Raw genomic sequence first — 19,679 nt, forward strand, 5'->3', positions numbered from 1 at the left:
CCAGCATCCACAGAACCTGAAATCGCACTAATATGTGACACAGCAGGTGCTGTTGAAACAGAATATCATTGCTTAAGGCAAGGTGACAGGGATAATAATCTGCCATCCTTTATGTTTAATATTTAAATCCCGGGGGTAAAGAAAGAGAGATGGCAGTGTCCTTGTTTGGAGCGCCCTCCCTACTCTATCAACTCAGCCCAGAGTAATCAGTCAACCAGCACAGCACAATCTGTGATCACTTTCATGTTTCCAAATACAACTGTGATGGATTACCATTAAAGGGATGTGGAAAATCCAAAATGAGCAAAGATTCTTATACACAGACAACAAATCTGGCGCAATTGCTATTCAAAATTCCCAGGATAATGGCGCCATTTGTTTCACCTATGATATCATCCACTTATATGCAGTAGTATGCAGTACACAGAGGTCTTGTCCTATTTACAAACCCAAGTGACGCTCAAGGCAACATTTCCCTTCTCTGTGATTATGTGTTTGCTGTGTTGCCATTAGGATTTTCGAACTGTGTAAACATAAACCCATTCCCTCCTATTTGCAACAATTACTCATTTTGTACATGTTTCCGTCCCCCAAACCTGATGGGAATATACTCTTTGTAGGTCAGTTTGGGGGAAACTGCAGGATAATATATTGCACATGCTTTAAATGGGTGTACACCACATGCAGTACAGCAGTGTTTACCCCAGAACACTGCTGCACGCAATAAAGACAGTGGGAAAGGTTGCGGAATGTGCGTCACAAGGTCTAAATGTTATTCTTTACTTCTCTCAGGAATATCTTATGAAATATATTATTTTAATATCTAATCACCTTAAACATTTAAGTTCCTTGTTTTGACAATTAAAACATGGCATTTGGCCTAGGAATCAGTAATTCATTCATGGGTGTTTTTCTGTGACATTTTAGCAATGCCATGCTGTATTCATTATTTTTCACTTTTCCAGGCCTGTTTTCATATTTGACATTCTGAGAATAGTCAGCGTATGTTGCTACAGTCCCACCGCTTGTTAGAGGTAACGGCTGAAAATGTCTCCAGAGAAAATATTGTCTGACGCGTGTAAATAAATGGAGGAAATCCAAGTTTTCAGCCACTTGCAAAACAAACCTAATACATGTGAGACCCCCAGATTGTCAAATTTCTGTTCTTTACACTCCAGCACTGTTATTTAGACTGCACACTGAACATACACCGTGTACCAGCGTTCATAATTCTGCCGGCAAGATCCTGTGCAACAATCTAATTATATCTACTGTATATTCAACAGGGATGTGAGGATTTCTCAGCGGGCTCCGTGCAGCTGACTGTGTGTGCATAAGAGTGGGCTTGATTAACATGTCGCTGAGTCAGCACATCTTGTAGTGAAGCCTGCACACTTTCCAACCTACAGCGAGGCGTAAAAAAAGTACCAGAAATTACTGCTGATCAATTTTTGTCTGCTTTCGCTCGATGCACTTAAAATTTCACTTACTAAAGTTAATAGTTTCTAACACTTTTAGTCAATTGAAGTTCAATAAATTCCACTGCAACCCTTCGGTTGTTTAGTACCACACGCACACATTTTCTGGCTTTATGATAAAATATCTATTTTCTGGCTGTAGACGACAAAATGTTAGAATATTGTCAGAGTTTCTGTCACTAATTGTTCTTTCATTTCTTCTTCCATTATATAGAGAGAGGCAATTAATGCAGAGTGACCACTGCAGTCACAATGTGCTCATGGCTTCATTATTATCATTATCACATTTACACACTTCATTGGCTGTATACTCAAGATCGACCTCTTTAGTGAGGCTTTCCATTACATTTTACTTACTCTTTATATTTATCTCTCAATTTAATATCTGAGACTGTTTTACAGAATCATCCTTTTATTCTTTTTTATTTATCCAATTATTTACCTACTTAATGACTTAACTGTTTTTTTAATTACAACCCTTAATTATGTCACAGGTTTTACTCATAGACTGTATATAAAGAGGTTTTACTCTGCTAAATGTAAGTAGTTATTTTATCTTTATTTGTTCTTTATCAGTATTTAATGAGTGCGTGTCATCTTTTTCCACTTCTTGTTTAGTATTTTATTATTTTATATATTTTTGGGGGTCAGAGGTAAAACAAACTCCTCACATAAGACCTCAAAGTTTACCACAAAATATACCGGCCGTGGCCTTGGTACAGCGCAGGAGAGCTATGAAATGATGGGGATAGTTTGCAGAGCTATATAGATAAATGCTTGCTTTTCTCTGATATATATTCTCATAAAAAGCGCAGAAGGTCAATATTTCTACATCTAATGAAGATACCTAAAGCTGCAGGAAATATGGCCGATGCTACAAGCAAAAGGGCAGCTCGTTAATCTAGTCACAGTGGGGAAGCAAACCAAATTCGAGAGCTTAAATGTCTTTCACCGGGATAAGCATGGGAGATAGAATATGTCAAGTCTTAAGGTCAGGCAGGTGCTTCATTCTGATGTATTTTGATGAGCAGTCATCTTTAAATTGATCCTGAAATTACTTGAAACCAACTACGGGCAGGACCATCATTTGCGGAGCCTCTTGTAGACAGAAAGCTTATTGTGGGAAGAATCAGTATATAGAGCATAAACCACAGAAGAAAGTTGACTGGTAAAAAATGAAATATGTTGTGAAACCTACTGTGAACAAACAATCACAAAAAAGAAGTAAGGTGAAACAGAAGCCAGTGACCTTTATAAAAACATCTGTCACCTCGCTGTGTTTCTCAACTGGTGAGGCTTAAAAGTGGGTCAGAGAATCATGTCAGTGATTCAGACATGAGCCAATAAAAATCTGTTTTATTGTGGTGAATGGGCCAGAAAAATGGTGGGTTTCTAAACCCTGATTATTTGGTATTATTAATAAAAGTACTTCTTTTGTTTTGTTGACTTTTTAATGCTACATTTCTTGTAATTGCCCTTTTCCACTTTTCTAGTTACCTTCTTAATAGCTGTTTCGTCTTCATGGATGATGTCCGTGAACCCTTGATGCTATTGCAAATTAAGATGGAAGATGTTCCCCTGACTGACTTTTTCAGGGACACTGGTAGTGCTCCTGGACGGACAGTTGCAGTCCAACACCAGGCTTAGGAATGCAGCATCGCAAGGTTGGCTTCCCAGCCGGCTGAGGAGAATCTGGGCTGTGAATGTACCCCTGAAACTCCTTAATTGTTTGTGGACTGAAACACTTCAACCACCTCTCCATCCACATAGTGGTGAGGAGATAATGAGTGAATTTCAATTTTTTTTGGTGAACTGTCCCTTTAATTTAACCCACGTCCCATCCATTAAAATGGAGGTGGAGGGATTGCTGACTTATACTGCAGCCAGCCACCAGGTGGTGATTGAGACACTTGGGCTTCACTTTTGGGGAGCAGTCACGATGCCCATCTTCATACACAGTCCTGATTCAGACATGTGCGCCACATTAATCCTCTCATCTGATATTCATCAATAGATCAAATGAAGGCAGCTCCTGAGCATGCTGAACCTTCCTTTAATCCAGTGCAAGGCTCCAGTTTCAGAATGGCTGCACTGCTCAAAGTGTAAGTCATTGAAACAGCTCATGCATGACAAAGTGTTTTGTGCAGCAAGGTCAGGCAGGGTTAAAGGGCCTGGGTTTTCTTACATAACACAAAGTATTACAGTAATGCGTGTGTATTTCTTAGGTAATGCATGAAATAGCTTCCATTCACTGAAGAAATAGTTTTGGAGTCTTACTTTTAAATATTTTTATTTATTTTTATCCCAAATCAGGATCTGCTATGGTCCAATTATGGTGATTAGACGGTGCAGCCAATTTAGTTTTTAATTCTCTTCAGCCCACAGGTAGCCTCCATAAAATCATTTTCATTTACTGAGAGAGAGCTCCAGTTGTTTACACGAGATAATGACTCTGCTGGGCTAATGAATATTTAGTTAAGGCCAATTAAATAATCAATCAGGCAGGCAGTATCCCCGCCCTGCCCTGCCCCACTGGGTCCTCTCCTCTGCGGGCGGGCACGCCTCCATCCCCCTGATCACACTTCCTTAGCAACATGTCTCCTCCTGTGTGCGCGCACACGGCTCAGCTGTCACACTCCCCGGGGAGATTGAGGGACGCATCTCCCCTCTGAATGAGAAACTCTCCAAACGCGCCATTACGCGTAGCGGTGCCAGAGTGGATCACCTTTACAGCTTGATGGTGAGCATGCATCCTACCTGCACACACGCACGATGTGGGCTTGTCCTAACCGCGCGGTCGTAGCCGCGCTTTGCGCAGCAGATGGGCCATGTGTGCGCCCTCACTAGTCAGATTACGCGTCCATTAGTAAATCCTGGGCCTTGTGCGGTGTGGGGGCAGAGCCGGCTGAATGTAACGCTAAGCTGCTGGGTAATGCAGACCCTGTGGCTGCTCACAGTGTGAGAGAGAGAGAGGTGTTCAGTCCACTGTGTCTCTGTCACTGAGCTTCACCCTCACTCAGGCCCAGAACAGGTGGTATCCTGCACTATGACTGAACCTGCTCAGAGCTTTTAGAGACTGAAAGAACAGACGTTTCACACACAGTGAGAACAGCAGGCTTGACATATAGCATAAAATCACCTATGAGTCACTGTACAGACACACAGGAAGATGATGTGGAAGATATGATGAGTGGCCTGAGTGGCTTCATTAACCACCCAGCATGAAAAACCATGAAATAAAATAGAATAGAACTCAATGTTCACCTTCTCCAGCCTGACCAGCCCCTTAAATTCAACGAAATGTCACACACTCAATATGTCTCATGTTTTTTTCTTCAAGATGCATGAATTATTCCCTGAGTACACTGCCCCATACAATATCCTTCCACCAACTTTTGTGGTTTAGTATTGTTTTGCATAATTTTGCTTGCAAACCAACAGTCGGCTGAAAACAACCTCATCCTTGATGAAAGGTAACAATTATTGTTGTTATTATGTCTATGTCTAATCAGGCTCAACAGAGAAACTACTTGTAAAAACACTTGAAATGTATTTATGTACATGTAGGTTGACAGATGTGTTCAACACACAGAACAAATGTCTCCCACAAGGTCACATAGTCCGTGAGTGTTTTGTGTTTTCACAGTTTTGAGAATAGAAAATGTTTAGCTGTAGGTTTGTGGAGATTAAAGTGATCAGAATCTTCATCAAGCGATACAGCCGAGAATACTTGTGTCACTTTTTCTATAGAAGTAGAAGTGTTGCTGTAAAGGTGAAAATTGTTCAGAAATGCTCCATCTCTCTGTGTTAGATTCTGCTAAGAGAAACTCGGATCTGGATCGAGGTTGGCTCTAAAAACTAATCACTTCAATTCTTTGGCTGAGGGCCAAACCCTCCACCAAATGTAATTGAAATCTGATAACAGTTTTTTTTTTTAGATATCCTGTGAAATAACAGACGGACAGACACATGGGACTGGAAATTTAACCTCCTCTGCAGAGTAATCAGTGGAGACTGTTTTCTCTTCTACTCCATGACATGAGCAAACGTCTGTGATGTACAATAACCCTTATGTGCAACATTTCCCATGTACTTTTGTGTCTAGTATATGGAGGATGGATTTTATGTCTTTCACCAATACGTCCATGTTTAAATAATTTGTAAACCACAGCAAAATATGTAGTTTGTAGTAGGTTGATCTTGTTTTTTTGTATATTCAGGATTACGTATCTCTATGCTCACTCTATAATTTCACTTCATAATATCAGATTCAGTAGCTAAGTGCCTCTTGTTGGTTTGCTCAGTCTCAGTTTATTTAAATGTGAAAAATAAGTTCTTGACAAACCAAGGACTGATTGTTTTCGGAACAAGGACACTACAGCTTTTTAGGAGATTTTGAGAAGGCGTGTTCGCCTGATTGAAGTGAGCTGGACTCTTTTAACTGCACTGTTTTAATTCATGCATCCACCTGCCTACACGGTGAGAAAATCATAAAGCAATTTTCTGGTCGACTGCTGGATCATGGTTATGTGACCATGCTGCCTCTGAGACCTGCTGCGTTTCCTTTATGCAGGCTGAAAGAATACAGTACATATACCCCAATTCCCCTGAGCATTGCAGAAGTGCTCCAAACAGAGATGCCCGGCCTTATTGAGCTTCTCCTCCACAGCACCAAATAAACAGGAAACTCTATAGACTCTTTCTACATGGAGGCCAGTGACTGATGGAGGTATTTCTTCAAACTAAAAATGAAAAACTCCTCAAAGTGAAGTCACGCTGGTGAAGCTGTGCCGCTGCCGGGTCTGGCCAAACTCGACCTGTTGTCGTACTTTCCAAGAGCTGTAATGGTCTCGGCGATGTCCTGCAGTTGCCATCTCTTTTAAAATGTTCCTTGGGTTTATAGAGAACAAAGACACAAAAAAAGTACTAGGTTAACTGTACAACTCAAGATATATAGAATTCAGAGGGATGTGATTTTTCTTTGTGTGATTTTCCAGTTCATTAATGTTCACAGTTCTAGGAAAAACAATCCTGAAATTTGATGCAAAATTGGTTTTGCCGTCGGCATCAATTACCGCATTTAGAGAAGGAAAATTGATGCGGGGGCTGGGTTTCAGGGGCTGTGCCGATCCCGGATGCTCATCAGTGTTATAACTGATTAGTGACGATCCAGATAGCTACCCAGGGAGCACAAACGATCAGCCTGACAGCGGCTGTGGTCGGAAGCCTGCTGGTGTTTGGCTAATCAGTCCTCCAGTGGCTCTGCGGTGACATCAATGGCTCGGTGCTGTTTCAGTGGCGCCCTGCTGCTGATAGAACAATGAAAAATGAACAGAGTTTTATGGATTTGAAGTTAAACCGCAGGACGTCGGAGTTATTATGTTTCACTCCTTCAAATCGTGATGACGTTTCTGTAGCAACAGTGCACATTTCTGGAGCTGAAGTGGTTTTTGTTTCTGCTGTTAAATGTGTTTAGAAACACGGTGATGATGCAACTTTCTGCTCTAACCTGCACAGAAATGGAGCGTTCATTTAACAGTGACTGGACAGAGACATGAGTTGGTTTAGAGTTTCTGAGTTTACAATGAGACTTTCAGGTGAAGTAACTTTACAAACCATATTCTTTTTCTTCACAGAGAAGGGACGAGTCTATTAAGAGTGAATTGGTATGCTGTGTCGAATGATACTCTTGCTCCAAAATCTCACCAAAACTATTAAGAAAAATGAGCCAGGACTCTGTAATGTCGGTCATTTGGCCCGATTTACAACACTGCTCAAAGTCTTGCCAAAGTGCTCTTTTCAGAGTGACCCATGTTGTTGAATGGTAAATGCACTTGTAAGCGCTCATGGACGTTAAAATGAGGTATAATCAGGCGCATTATCTTGAGGGGGGAGAAAGCGTTTGCTCTTTCGGTCAACTACAACCTGGTCTGAAGTCGTTGCTGCAGCGTCAAACTGTTATTATGGTGTATTACCACACACACAGGGGGTCTGATCATTTGCAAAGTGCGCAGAAGCTCTTGCCACCAAATGCGCCCGTATAATAGCGATCTGCCAAAGTGCAAGAGCACCTGGCTTTTTAAGGGAATGAGAGATGGCACTCTGATAGGTTTACTGCATGTTAGGCCAGAGACACATCAATGATTAATTAGGAGACTAAAAGCAACCATTCTAAACCATGTGCCAGCAAAAAGTGGATTTGGACCCACCCTAAATGCACCATGTGCTCTATGTGCTTAGTTTGTTTGTTTGAATAGAGCCCAAAAGGTTAATTCACCTCATTAGTCACCATCTTTACTGAAAACTGGAGAGATTATTTTGCTTTTGGCTTTTGATTGAATAATTCTAGCAGCTTCATCGAGGTGAAGAGATTTGTAAAGCACTTTTTTCTTTTGATGATGTTTCTGGAAAATATGGGACGACAAAAAAGCATCAGATTTCGAGTAGGAGGCTTATGATCTGAATCAATATTTTCATTCCACTCTATTTAACAGCAAGACATGACCTTCGAAGAAGTCACCTGCAGTCCCCAAACAAAAGCACAGTGCACTGCGCAAAAGTAACCAGCAGCAAGCAGTCCCTGCAGCTGTCAGGGTCTGAGAATCAAGCAAATCATAGAGAAATTACCATATGCAAGGAGGCTGGCACTATTTGTCTCAACAATGTTTGCCTCAGAATTACACCTGTGCATCCTTGTTCCTGCACAAGTGCCATCATACCGTAACTAGCAATTGTGCCTCACTCACTAGCCACCATCTTCTGGCTTAATGAGCCAAACTTTACTTCTTCCGCAGAGAAAAAAGAAAGTGTGATCTCTCTGATTAGATGGCAAGTTAGTCAAATGTTTTCAGATGTGGCCTACTTTATGTTCAAGCTGTACTCGGTGTGCTGTGGAATAGCCTGTGTAGGGCTTATTGTTAATTCAACACCTGCCTATAGGGCTGCAAACAATGATTTCTCCAGTGCCTTTATTATTGATTAGCCTGCTGCTGAAAATAGCCCTCCCAAATTCCCAGGAAACGTTGTATTTCAATCTCTTGTTTTGTCAAAACAGCACTAGAGTGTAAAGATATGTAGTTGACTATCATAGAAAACATATAGAACCAGCAATTATTTACATATGGGACAATTAACAATTACATTTTGCTTAATAAAAAGAAAATTCTTGATTTTGCAGATTGAATTTTTGTGTCGATCAGGTAATCCATTCATCAGCCAAGCGTTTCAGCCACTGTAGCCTATTCTGTGTAGTAATGACAGATACCGTGTGGGCCCATTTGTTTGATGTGATAATTTGTTGTGTCCCCTCTGTGTCTCTTAGTCATCAGTCAACCGAGGATTTACACAGTTTCCTTGATCCATTGGCCTCCACACACCTGCGTGATAGGCATTCTAAACTATGGGTTAAACTGAGCCATAACGATAGCAGCAGGCCGAGGGAGACAAATGGTTGACCCCTGTGTACATGACTTTGCTTGTGACCCCATGGCCCTTATTACTTGAACACCTCTCTGTGCCGCCCGCAGTTCAATCCCAACGGATCGATGCCTTTAAGGTGTCTTAAATAAACAGACCAAAATGTTTTCTGGGATATTAAGTCGAGGCCAACAGTATAGATCTCTGTAATACTATGAATTAGTATTGAATGTTATTCAGATTAAAGGAACTTGAACTGCAGCACAATTAAGAAGGATGAATGTGATTTGGGGTTTTAAATTGCATTAATCATGCAGACTGAGCAGGGTCGAAACAGCCTCTAGATTTCTCACATTGGATTGTACTCAAACAAATTAGCAATGGTGCATTAGTGGTTATTGTGAAAACTTAGTTTTAGGATAAAGTGTATTGACTAAAATATACAAACTCAGAGTCTTTGCATGCTCGCTGCTGGATTTCTGTTGCAATCGTGAGAAAGACAAAGGCAGTGCAGTACTTTCTGCTGCATTTCTTTTTTTTCCTGGCCACAAAATCAAACTATTAATCCGCTATGCTGCTGCCAGTTTGCTGTCATATGCATTGTGATATAAGAGGGTTTTCCCTTTATTCCAGCTTCCTCTTTACTCCAACTTTCGAGATACTAGATTGCTGTGCAGTGACCAAGGTCAATTTACGGTTGGTTGAAAATCAGCACGTTGTAATATTATGCCCGTAATAGTGTCACATTTCTCAACAAGGAGCATTGAGTCCTGATCTCCTGCCTAAAGTTTATTACTGGTAATGTATATAAATCTGTTGCTGCCCATACCTGCAGAACTGGCTCTGATCTTTAATTGTGGTAGTTTTACTTTTTTCATGCATATTTGCATCGATTTGACTGCTTATATATCGGCTTTTGGTTTTATGAACGTTATTACCTCCACCAAGGAGCTTATGTTTTTGCCCCTGTCCGTTTGTTTGTGAACAGGATTACAAAACAATTATGCAAAGGATTTCCATAAAACTTGGTGGAGGGCTGGTCCATGGGCCATTTTTTTTTTTTATTATTACGCTCTCTTTTTTTTAAAACATTCTAAGATGGGGCATTTTCTGACGTTGTCAGCACTTTCCAAGGCAATAATTCATGTATTTGTTGAAAAAAAAAAAAATCATGCACGTTAAGCTGAGTGATATCTAGCAGATTTAGGTGTGGTTTCATGGGGGTGTTGGCTTTTATCTGACACTGCACAGTAATAAATTTTGCCGCAAATCCAGACATACAGGGTGGATCTAGGATTTTTTTTTATCACTGTGAGATAGGGCCCTTAGCAGGGGTATTTGCTCTCCTGAGTGCCATTCTAGTCTTTTATATGATTCACAGCAGTTGTATTTATGTGTTTGAGATGTTATGATATTGTCTCTGTGTCAGTTTTATGTTGTCAACCTGTCACTCATTGTTATTGCAGGACACTGATTGAGCATTATCCACAGAAATCGTTTTTCTCGGTTGAATGTGTGAAGTAATTAAGTTGCAAACACACATTTACCTGCATATGATGATGAACAAGTTTGCACATTGTCTGCTCACTTACACATTCAGCGGACATGGAGCAACATTAGTATTCATTTGCTGTTGTGTTTGTGCACATGTAAGAGACCAGAACTATTGAATCTAACTGTGTTTATGGTCTCCACCTACTCCTGGGGAACATATCATGAGTTCTTGCTGGTAAATGCTGCACTATAGTGTGTACACCAGGTAGTTGATTTGTCATTGTGTCTCAAGGACTCTCGATGGATCACTACGACCTGAAAAACAAGGATCTACCACAACAACTGCTGAACTAATCTGCTAGCATACAACCTATTATTAAGTCTGCTGGGTGACAGGGTTACAAAGGAAAGAATCTGAAGAAATGGTCTGTGAAATATGGAATTTAAATACAGAGGCTATAGATGATCCTATAGGGGTCATTTTCTGATTTCTGTGTACACTCAGTAATGTGTGGTACCTCTGCCAAGGCCCAACGAGAACCACAGTTAAAATCACTAGATCCAGATTTTTATGTGGACCTGCATTGAATTGTAACCACTCATAAATATCAGTCCCCTAAACTGATCCTTTTCATCAACATTCATGGAAAATGTCTCAGGGACATTTGTTACATTTGATTGACAAAACTGCAGAGAGTTGATATAATAAATGAACAAGTAGATTAACAAACTGCTGCTTTTTCTATTTTCTAATTCTACAAAGCAGCGCTTCTGAAAACCCCAAAAAGTAGCAGATGACACTGTTTCTGGTCTCCGTCTGTAATATGACCTTGTATAATCAGAGTATCCCTGTTGTCTGTCTGGGATGGAGCAGCTTGTTTACAGTGAGTTTTTCATTGAATACCACTGCCTGTGTGATGAGAAAGCTGGCAGCAAACTAAACCAGTAAAGTTGGGGGCTATGAAAACGGGAAGCATTAAAACGCTGTGCAAAGCTGAGGGGGATAATTCTCTTGACAGGTTTGTCATTACGAGAGACTTATTTCACATTAGACGATGCCATTTAAGTCATTGTCAAAATGAAAATATTGATTACAGCAGCCTTGAATGAAAAATAGATAAATTGTTTGGGCTATTTGTTCTTGCACTGCAGCAAACCGTAAATACCCTGCCAAAAATATAAATGTACAAACAATTACACATTTTTTCCTGTGGAATTTTAATAAAAAAAATGTTTTCCTTTCCAAATATTGGTGACAGCTCCCAAATTTGTGCTGTGAAACACAATAGTCAACCTCATCTCACATAAATTAGGTCTTTTGGGTGCCCACACAGCCCCTGTGACAATACTCGCAATCCCATTCACTTTATCACTCCCCCTTCTATTGTTATTGGTGTTCCATATTCAGCGTTTTATTGCTTATCACCCTGCAGTTATTCATATGGGCCCTTGTGTGCTGATCAAGAAGCAGAGTTTTTCTCTTGCGGGGCTTCTCTACTTTGTTGTTTTTATCTCGGGCACACGTATGAAAAGGGCCTGAGGGAGAGAGAGAGAGAGAGAGAGAGAGAGAGAGAGAGAGAGAGACAACACTGTCTGCTTCAACTCATCTCTCTGCCTGACACTGAGGTATCAGGCAGGGCAGGGGAGAGAGAATATTTTATCTGACATTGTCACTCTGTAGGAACCTCAGGGAGGCCCCGGCTGCTGTGACACACTCGGTGGTCAGCAGCCCTGCACGTGATTATGAAAGCTCTGCAAGACGTGCTGGAGCCACAAGTCTGTGTTACAGCGAAGCCAAATCTGCATATAACAGCAGTGTGGGCTCTGTATCTGCCGTTGTGCTGTTTAATCACGTTGTGAAAACGAGTGCAGGGGCCGTTCTAAATATTAAACTCTTTGGAATGGGCTGTTTGCTTCGCCTGTGGTGAAGTTGGTTGCAGATTTCTTTATGAAACTGTGAATGTGAGCTACTGTCTATTGGATTAAATTTTTTTTTGCACCGATTTTATTGTCAATGTTTTTTAGTGTTCAGTTGTGTGGCTTATTTATGTATGAATTTGTATAATTTACTTATTTTTTCAAACATTGCAGACCCATATTCAGACCCAGGTTCACTCATTACAACTATCTAAATGATCTGGCCGGGCTCATATTATTGACTGCAGGTCTCCATTTGCCGACTACTGCTGTAGTTTTTCCGAGGGCGTAGAAAACATTTTTTACTTGGTCCGCATACTGATAGTTAACACACTGCCCCTCCCCAACTACAGAGGACCAATTACCTGTTAATTTAAATTGTATTTATATTTAATGTATCTCTTCCAAATCGCTCCAAATTTGACTCTGCACTGTCTTGGACCATCAACAATACAAGTGTGAATTTGATAAGATGAACGGTTTGCTCGATATTTCTGGAATTAGAAAAACGTAGATGTTAGAAATAAACTTTAGTTTGCAAATCACTAATCAACACATTTGTTTTCCTCAGGTGTTCATGTTGGACTGTGTGGAAAAACATCTCATGAACCAAATCAGCAGATGACACAAGAGGCTTTGAAAGTTCTCGATTGGTTTGGATTAAATTACAAAGAGAACAAAAGAACATGGGAACGTCACTGCTGCGCCTGGTCGCCATCTTTGTCGCTGTCCGCGTCATCCACTGCCGAGCAGTTTGCAACCAAGTTTCACTTAAATGGCACCTTAAGCAACAAACCGTCCAGATGAACTGGACCCTCATAGGAAACATCTGCAGAAACATGTCTGAGTGTTGGGACTCTCAGGGGAGATACGACCCGAGTGAGCCCCTGCTCAGCTTCCCACAGATATGTCCACTTCAGCTGCAGCACGGGGACAAACTGCTGATGTCCGCCGATGAATCGCTCAAGTCGTACGGCTTCAGACTCCTCAACGTTTCCAAACGCAACTTTGAAACTTGCTCCACAAACGGACCGAATGAGGATCAGTTCCTTTTCCCCCACAACATAAATGAAAGTCTGCAAGTGGAGGCCAGGTGGCTTGTCCCCGGCCGCCATTACTTCATCGCGGTGCACGAGGGAGACGCGCAGCTGTGCAGTCTTGGCTTGAGGCTCAACGTGTCTGTTAAAACGCAGCTTTGTCAGGCTTCTCCTCTGCTGCGACTTTGTTCGGGGAACGGCATTTGTCAAACGGACCTCTGGGAAGGTGCATACCACTGTCAGTGCCACCAACACTATTCCGGGAGGTTCTGTGAAAAGTTTGACGCGTGCTTGGATAACCCTTGCAGAAACAAAGGCGTCTGCTTGAGCAATGGTTCCTCAGATCCAAATCACCGAACATATAAATGTCTGTGTCCTCCACATTTTACAGGTAAGGACACAAACCCACTCATCCGCTTTGTGGAGCTCTTATAACTTATTTCAATTAGAACCAGATCAAATACTTTTACAACACCTCATTGATTTTTACTTTTGTTGTGCTATCACTTTGAATTAGTAGTAACTTGATGCAGTGAGTTACATCTGCAAGTCCTTCTCTGGGGAAACCCATCATGTATTTTTTATACTCTGATTGATGCTTCTTCACAGTTTTACTCTCGTGGGCGGGGGGAGTTGAAAAGTTGTCTGTTTCCACTTTCAAACTTAATCAAGCTGCCGTCTTAATTATATATTTATCGGACACATAAAGTTAATGTTATTCAGCAAAAGCCCCTACACTCACACGTAACACAAACACAATTAATATTAAAACAGCTTGCAATCCAAATGACTCCTTCCTTAATCTCTTTCCTGCCGACACGTACTCTCTCCGCAGCAGTATTATCCACAGCAGTAATTTAATTTTCGTTTCTTCAATTAGGAATTCAAATAAATAGCACCGGAGTTCTGCGCCTGCATACAAACTCCCAATAGCTTTTCTTTCTGTGTTTATGTGTTGATGGTCAAACTGTTTTAGGCGTTAACTGCTCCGAAGTGGTCGGGAGAGAAAACTGTGACAGAATCTGTGAAAGTGGCCGATGTGTTCAAGTGTCCGCAACGTCCTTCAAATGCATCTGTGACCCAGGAGTTTTAGGTAAGTAGCTCTCATTCAGCAGGTTGTTGCTGGATTATGAATTGATCGTCTGTCACTCACAACTTATTTTACCTCGTTCTGAATAACCAAAAGGCAGTGAAAGAGATTTTGTTGAATCCAAATGTAGAACCAGTTAATTCGCTTGGGGGAGGGGGCAATGGTCTCAACAAGGGTCGAAGATGAAAACTACAAAAGACATTTATCACGAGAAGATCAGCATTTTCTTTGTGGGCTTTAAACCCGATTCCGCTTGATGTTATACTGTCATCATAATATATGAAGCAGCCACTTCAAATCAAATACCACATGTTACGAGCAGTGACTTGTGGCCATTAAAAACCGGGGCCTAACTGCTGGCTAACTGAGCATGACACAGTTGATAAAAAAAAAAGGGTTTTACGGCAATCAATTAAATTGTAATTTATTGTTTATTGTTTCTACGGAGCTTATAAAATCAGAACTTTGATACTGGACGATGTGAGCCCAGTAGACAAACATACAAGCATGGCGAAAACAAACACTTCTTTAAGTTTATCATAAGTTCTGTTTATCATTCGATTATTTCTAATTTCTACAAATCTATTGTGTTATCTATTGTGTTATGCTGATGGTTTTTACGGTTTCTTCAGGTAGCAACACCTTCATGACATATTTTCCTTTGGCAGCCACATTCTGTTCCCTCCTCTGTGCTTCAGACAAATTACTGAAGGCTGCACGTACGAGCACTGGCACTAGTGGTGAGCTTGTTAATGAGACATTATCGCTTCACCCAATATTTAGGTAATGAGTCTCCGCAACGTACAGTTAGGTTAATGAGTATCACGCACAAATGGGTTACAAGACCTGGGTACTCCTCGGGCTGCCCTGGATCTGAGCGTCTGCTGTGAAAACAAGCCTGCGATGAACCTTTTTGGGAGTAAGAGCTCCAGGTGGCTCCTCACACTGATTCATTGTGTTGTTTGGAGCACATTTTGTCCTGGCAGCATTCTTGAAGTGTCAAAGCTTTGCCTCTTCCGGTCCAGCCCGTGCTTTCAGCTTATTATTTTGGAGATGTGAGTTTCAAGGTTACTTCCAGTGCTGTCTGGCATCCATTCTTATAAGAGCAGATTAAGGCCATACAGGAGAAGAGCATCGGGAGTGAAGGAAGGGTAGTAATAGACACTTCACAGAACGTATTTACAATTTAAATGAGAAGATAAAATTCTGAATCTTAGAAAAGGATAATATCGCTTTGCTTTTATCTCGAACCCAACCAATATGCTTTTTTGGGGGGTGGCTGATGCTGATTTTAAGGAAGATGATAATCAGAGTTCATGTGTGTTGATTTACATTGAACTACCAGCGAGTATGCTTTTAAGAACTTAAAAGTACTCATATGAACTTTTTTCCCCTTATTTTTGTCTGAATGAATATGCAAAAATTTAAGTTTTATGCTTTAAATTAGATTTATGGACCCAAAATATGCCCAAAACATATATATTCCCTTTTAGAATTGTATTGGTTTAACTGATAAAACATACAGCATCTTCGAATAAAATGAAATGACCTTTAAGGCAAGCTGACCCATTAAATACAGAAAGTAATGACTGAACCACTAACATGACCTTTGATAAAAAGAAATAAAACAGTGGGCAATGTAAAACAAAATCAGTGCCTGTGCAGTTTGAGATGGATAACTTGTACAATTCACATCAAAATACAAATCGGTAAATTAAATGCAGCCTCTGCCTCAGCAGCTTTTATCTAATTTGCTGTAATTGCTGCCGCTCTCTTAAGTAAGCGGACTCTGCTGGGTGCTTTCGCACAGTCATGGTGTCCTCCTGTCCCAACAGCTTCTTGGGAGTTCTGTGGAGCTTGTGCTTCCTCCACCTCCCTGCTGCAGTCGCCTCATTAATCAACTGGAAGTTAGTGGCTGCTCCAGCGCTGGCTGCCCTCATAGGCCAAAGTCTATGCGCACAGAATAATGAGCCAAACTCATGGGACGTTTCAAATGAGATTTTCTTTTGATTTGACTCGCCTCTGCGGTACCTCTCGGGTATTTGTTGCCAAGTATTACCATCTTTATGGGGCCATTTCCATTTGGTATAAGGTGTTAATTGGTTTTGCAATCTTGTTGGTGGTTATATCCATTTTTTAAGTTTAATTTGGACTCTATATATGCAGCTGTTTAATTATGTACTGACACAATGTTGTGTCCTTATGTATATTAGATTGCTGTAGTTCATAATCACTGCAATAATGTGGGTGTTGGAGATGGAGATCTTGGGTAAGAGATAAATGCCTCCACAAATATGAATGATCATAAAAACTGAAATATTGCAGCATGACCTAAACCAAAATGATTACACATTAGGAAATTTTCTCTTGAGTGCAGAAAGTGCTACAGTCATTATCTGTCATAAATATACATGGCAGATGGAGCTTTTCCTCTAAAAAAAAAATATTAGTTTGTATTGATGCAACTTTTACTGGACCAGTTATGAAAAGTCAATTTCTGGTGGAAAATGAGCTGAGGCAAAAGCAAGCCCTGAAGTTGCATATAGTAAGATTGATGCCCACAGAGGAGGCTATGGGGAGCCTCTGGGACATGAGCACTGGTATCAGCAGGGGGATTAAAGAAAATATGCAAAGAAAGAGTCACCGGAAAGATAAATGTGTAGGCACCTTGTGAAGAACACAAAAAAAAATGAAAACCCTCACCAGGGAATAACATCAAATTTTATTCACCTTGAACCTGCAGTGAATTTGGTCTAATTTTATCCTTTGCATACAATGTCACTGCAGCGTTACTCGTTCTCTGGATAAGCTGCTGGTATTGTGCTACTGCAGGGTTTAGAAAACTACTGGCGACAGCTTAATTTAGAATTACTTTATTTTTGTATAATGCTTAATACAGTTCAGTGAAAATCCTCCATGAAAATCGTTTATATAGCATTAAAATAATTATATATATATATATATATATATAACTTTTTTATCATTTCAGAGGTAAAAGTTAGAAATAATTATGATCTTGATTTGAAGTCGTATTGCGCAGCCCTAGTTTGAACCGAGTAATGTGGAGAAACATCTAAAGGACTCTCAGACTGTGAGAAACAATATTCTCTGGCTTGCTGAAATCAAATTTAAACAGTTCAAACAGGAACCTCAGAGTTGGTTGTTCTGCTGGAAGTTTCTCCCATGGCCACACAGGATCTCCGGAGCTCAGTCGGAGCGACAAGTGGGTCCATGGTCATTCTCTCTGGAATCCTAATGTAAGGGTCCGAATAATTAGCTCCATCTTTTAATTATTAAATAATTTGGTTTGCTCTTGATGTGATGGTATCTAAAAATTTCTGACAGTAATGACATTGCATGTACAGTTGCCTTTAATTTGATGGAAAGAGTATTTGCTTAAATTGTACACTTGCATAATGACGGGGGATGGCACACGCCTCTGTCCTGTGTAATTATTAATACAACACGTCAATCACCCCGTCCTCCACGGATTATAAGTCACGTCACTCATTTCTTTTCAGACTTTGAAGCTTTTCCATACATGTCCAACGTCACTTTCCATTTCAGCCACTTGTGTGGTTGTGATGGCTTTCAGCAGGTTCTGTCAACAGGTGATTGGCAGCTCGTGCACACCATAGCTTGTGTAAGTAAAACCCATTTAACGCAATCTGATGAAAAGTGCTGCATTGTCTTGTCGTCCAGGCCCACCTTGTGAGACGAGGACCTGTCATCCAAATCCATGCAGAAACGGCGGCCTGTGTGAGGAGAGCCCCGAAGGGTTTGTGTGCCGTTGTCCAGAAGGATTCTGGGGCCTCTACTGCGACTCCGGGGCCGACTTGAATTGCATGTCAAACGCCTGTCAGGAGGAGCACATTTGCGCTGCAGGGGAGCGTGTGAGGACTCAATTTCCTGTATTTGTTTTTATCTAGAGGGACATAAACAAGAAATGGCACATGGAAATTAATATAGTTTCTTAAAATGAGATAAAATTGCTTCATTCTGTTGGCTGCAGTGGCAATTAATATTTCCTCCTGAAGATGAGCTCGGGGAAAGAGTGCTTGCCTCCTCTAGCAATTTGATTGAATGTCCCAGTGCATATTTAAGTGCCAGTTTGAAATGGCTCTCTTCAAAAGCATTTGTAATTGGATGCCTGCTGCAATTTTCACCTTCCTCTGGAAACGTTATTGTGGTGATGCATTCGGCAGAGGCGGGAGTAGGTCCCAACATTCTAGAGGATACACCGGAGAAAATGCAGTAATGGTCTAATTGCCTTGCCGTGACCTTTGTTTTGTTCATTACAGTTAAAGCGAGTGCTCTACACATTATCACAACCCGCCTAAGAATGGAGTCCGGCATACTTAAAGGCACATTCATCAAAAATAATGTCTCTTGCTGTCTATTGCAGTCTCATGTCTATTGCTGCTGCTTAACATAAATATTTATCCACAAATTTGAAATTCAAATCCTTTTTGACATTTTGAAGTACATGGACATTAACATTTATTCGCCTGGGTATCTAACTCATATATGTATATTTTATTGTAGATATTAGCAACAAATAATGCTTATTGATAATAAATCCTGTGTGTGTGTAATCTGACCCTGTTTTCCTGGGCTGACAGGTGACCTTGTTTGTTTCTGCCTCTGCGTGCAGGCCTCTGAATGTGTGTGTGCAGATGGTAATGTGGACGCAGCGTGCAAGAGGCAGCAGAACCCATGCAGCCCGTCGCCGTGTCTCAACAATGCCACCTGCGTGTCCAGGGGAAGTCGTTATGTCTGCAGGTGAAAAACACATAAAGGACCTAATAGAGGCCACTCTCATAGGTCACTTTCTAGATGATTGAGAGGTCTTGTGAATGTGTAGTCCACGGCGAGTGAATAGAGGTGGTTCTTTTCTTCTTTTTCCACCTTTAATGTGATTAGGATTTCAAATGTACTCAAAAGCTTGAATACATACCTTTCAAACTCCAGCTGCTTTGTTGGCTGGCAATTCTGTATTAATAACTGTAGTATTTTTAATATAAATTGTATTGTGTGTGAATCATAAGCATGATGTAACTTCATCTGGGCCAGACTCCCCCATTATACATTATTATAAACATCACTCAGCCACACTGTTACATTGGGGGACTTGCTACCATGCACTGTTTCGACTTAAAGGTTCAGTGTGCAAGATTTAGGTGAAAGGGATGTATTGGCAGAGATTGAATATACAATAATCCTAGTGAATTTTTCATCTCATCTAAA

The 19,679-nt window shown here is 40.8% G+C and overlaps 1 protein-coding gene across 3 annotated transcripts in view; it reads left to right on the forward strand.

The window, feature by feature from the left end:
* eys (eyes shut homolog) overlaps window positions 1-19,679 on the forward strand; it is a 188,816-nt gene that overhangs the window by 26,950 nt on the left and 142,187 nt on the right. The window contains exons 1-5 of one of the 3 annotated variants that reach the window (XM_020092703.2): window positions 4,042-4,218; window positions 12,877-13,733; window positions 14,319-14,435; window positions 18,135-18,325; window positions 19,087-19,214. In XM_020092703.2, coding sequence (XP_019948262.2) covers window positions 12,992-13,733; window positions 14,319-14,435; window positions 18,135-18,325; window positions 19,087-19,214 — 1,178 coding nt within the window. In that variant the 5' untranslated portion in view covers window positions 4,042-4,218; window positions 12,877-12,991. Of the gene's footprint in view, window positions 1-4,041; window positions 4,219-12,876; window positions 13,734-14,318; window positions 14,436-18,134; window positions 18,326-19,086; window positions 19,215-19,679 lie in introns of those variants that run through there. The other 2 variants (XM_020092694.2, XM_069538391.1) reach the window with 2 other exon arrangements.

Source organism: Paralichthys olivaceus, chromosome 14 (assembly GCF_024713975.1).
Source record: "Paralichthys olivaceus isolate ysfri-2021 chromosome 14, ASM2471397v2, whole genome shotgun sequence".
NCBI classification, from domain to species: domain Eukaryota; kingdom Metazoa; phylum Chordata; class Actinopteri; order Pleuronectiformes; family Paralichthyidae; genus Paralichthys; species Paralichthys olivaceus.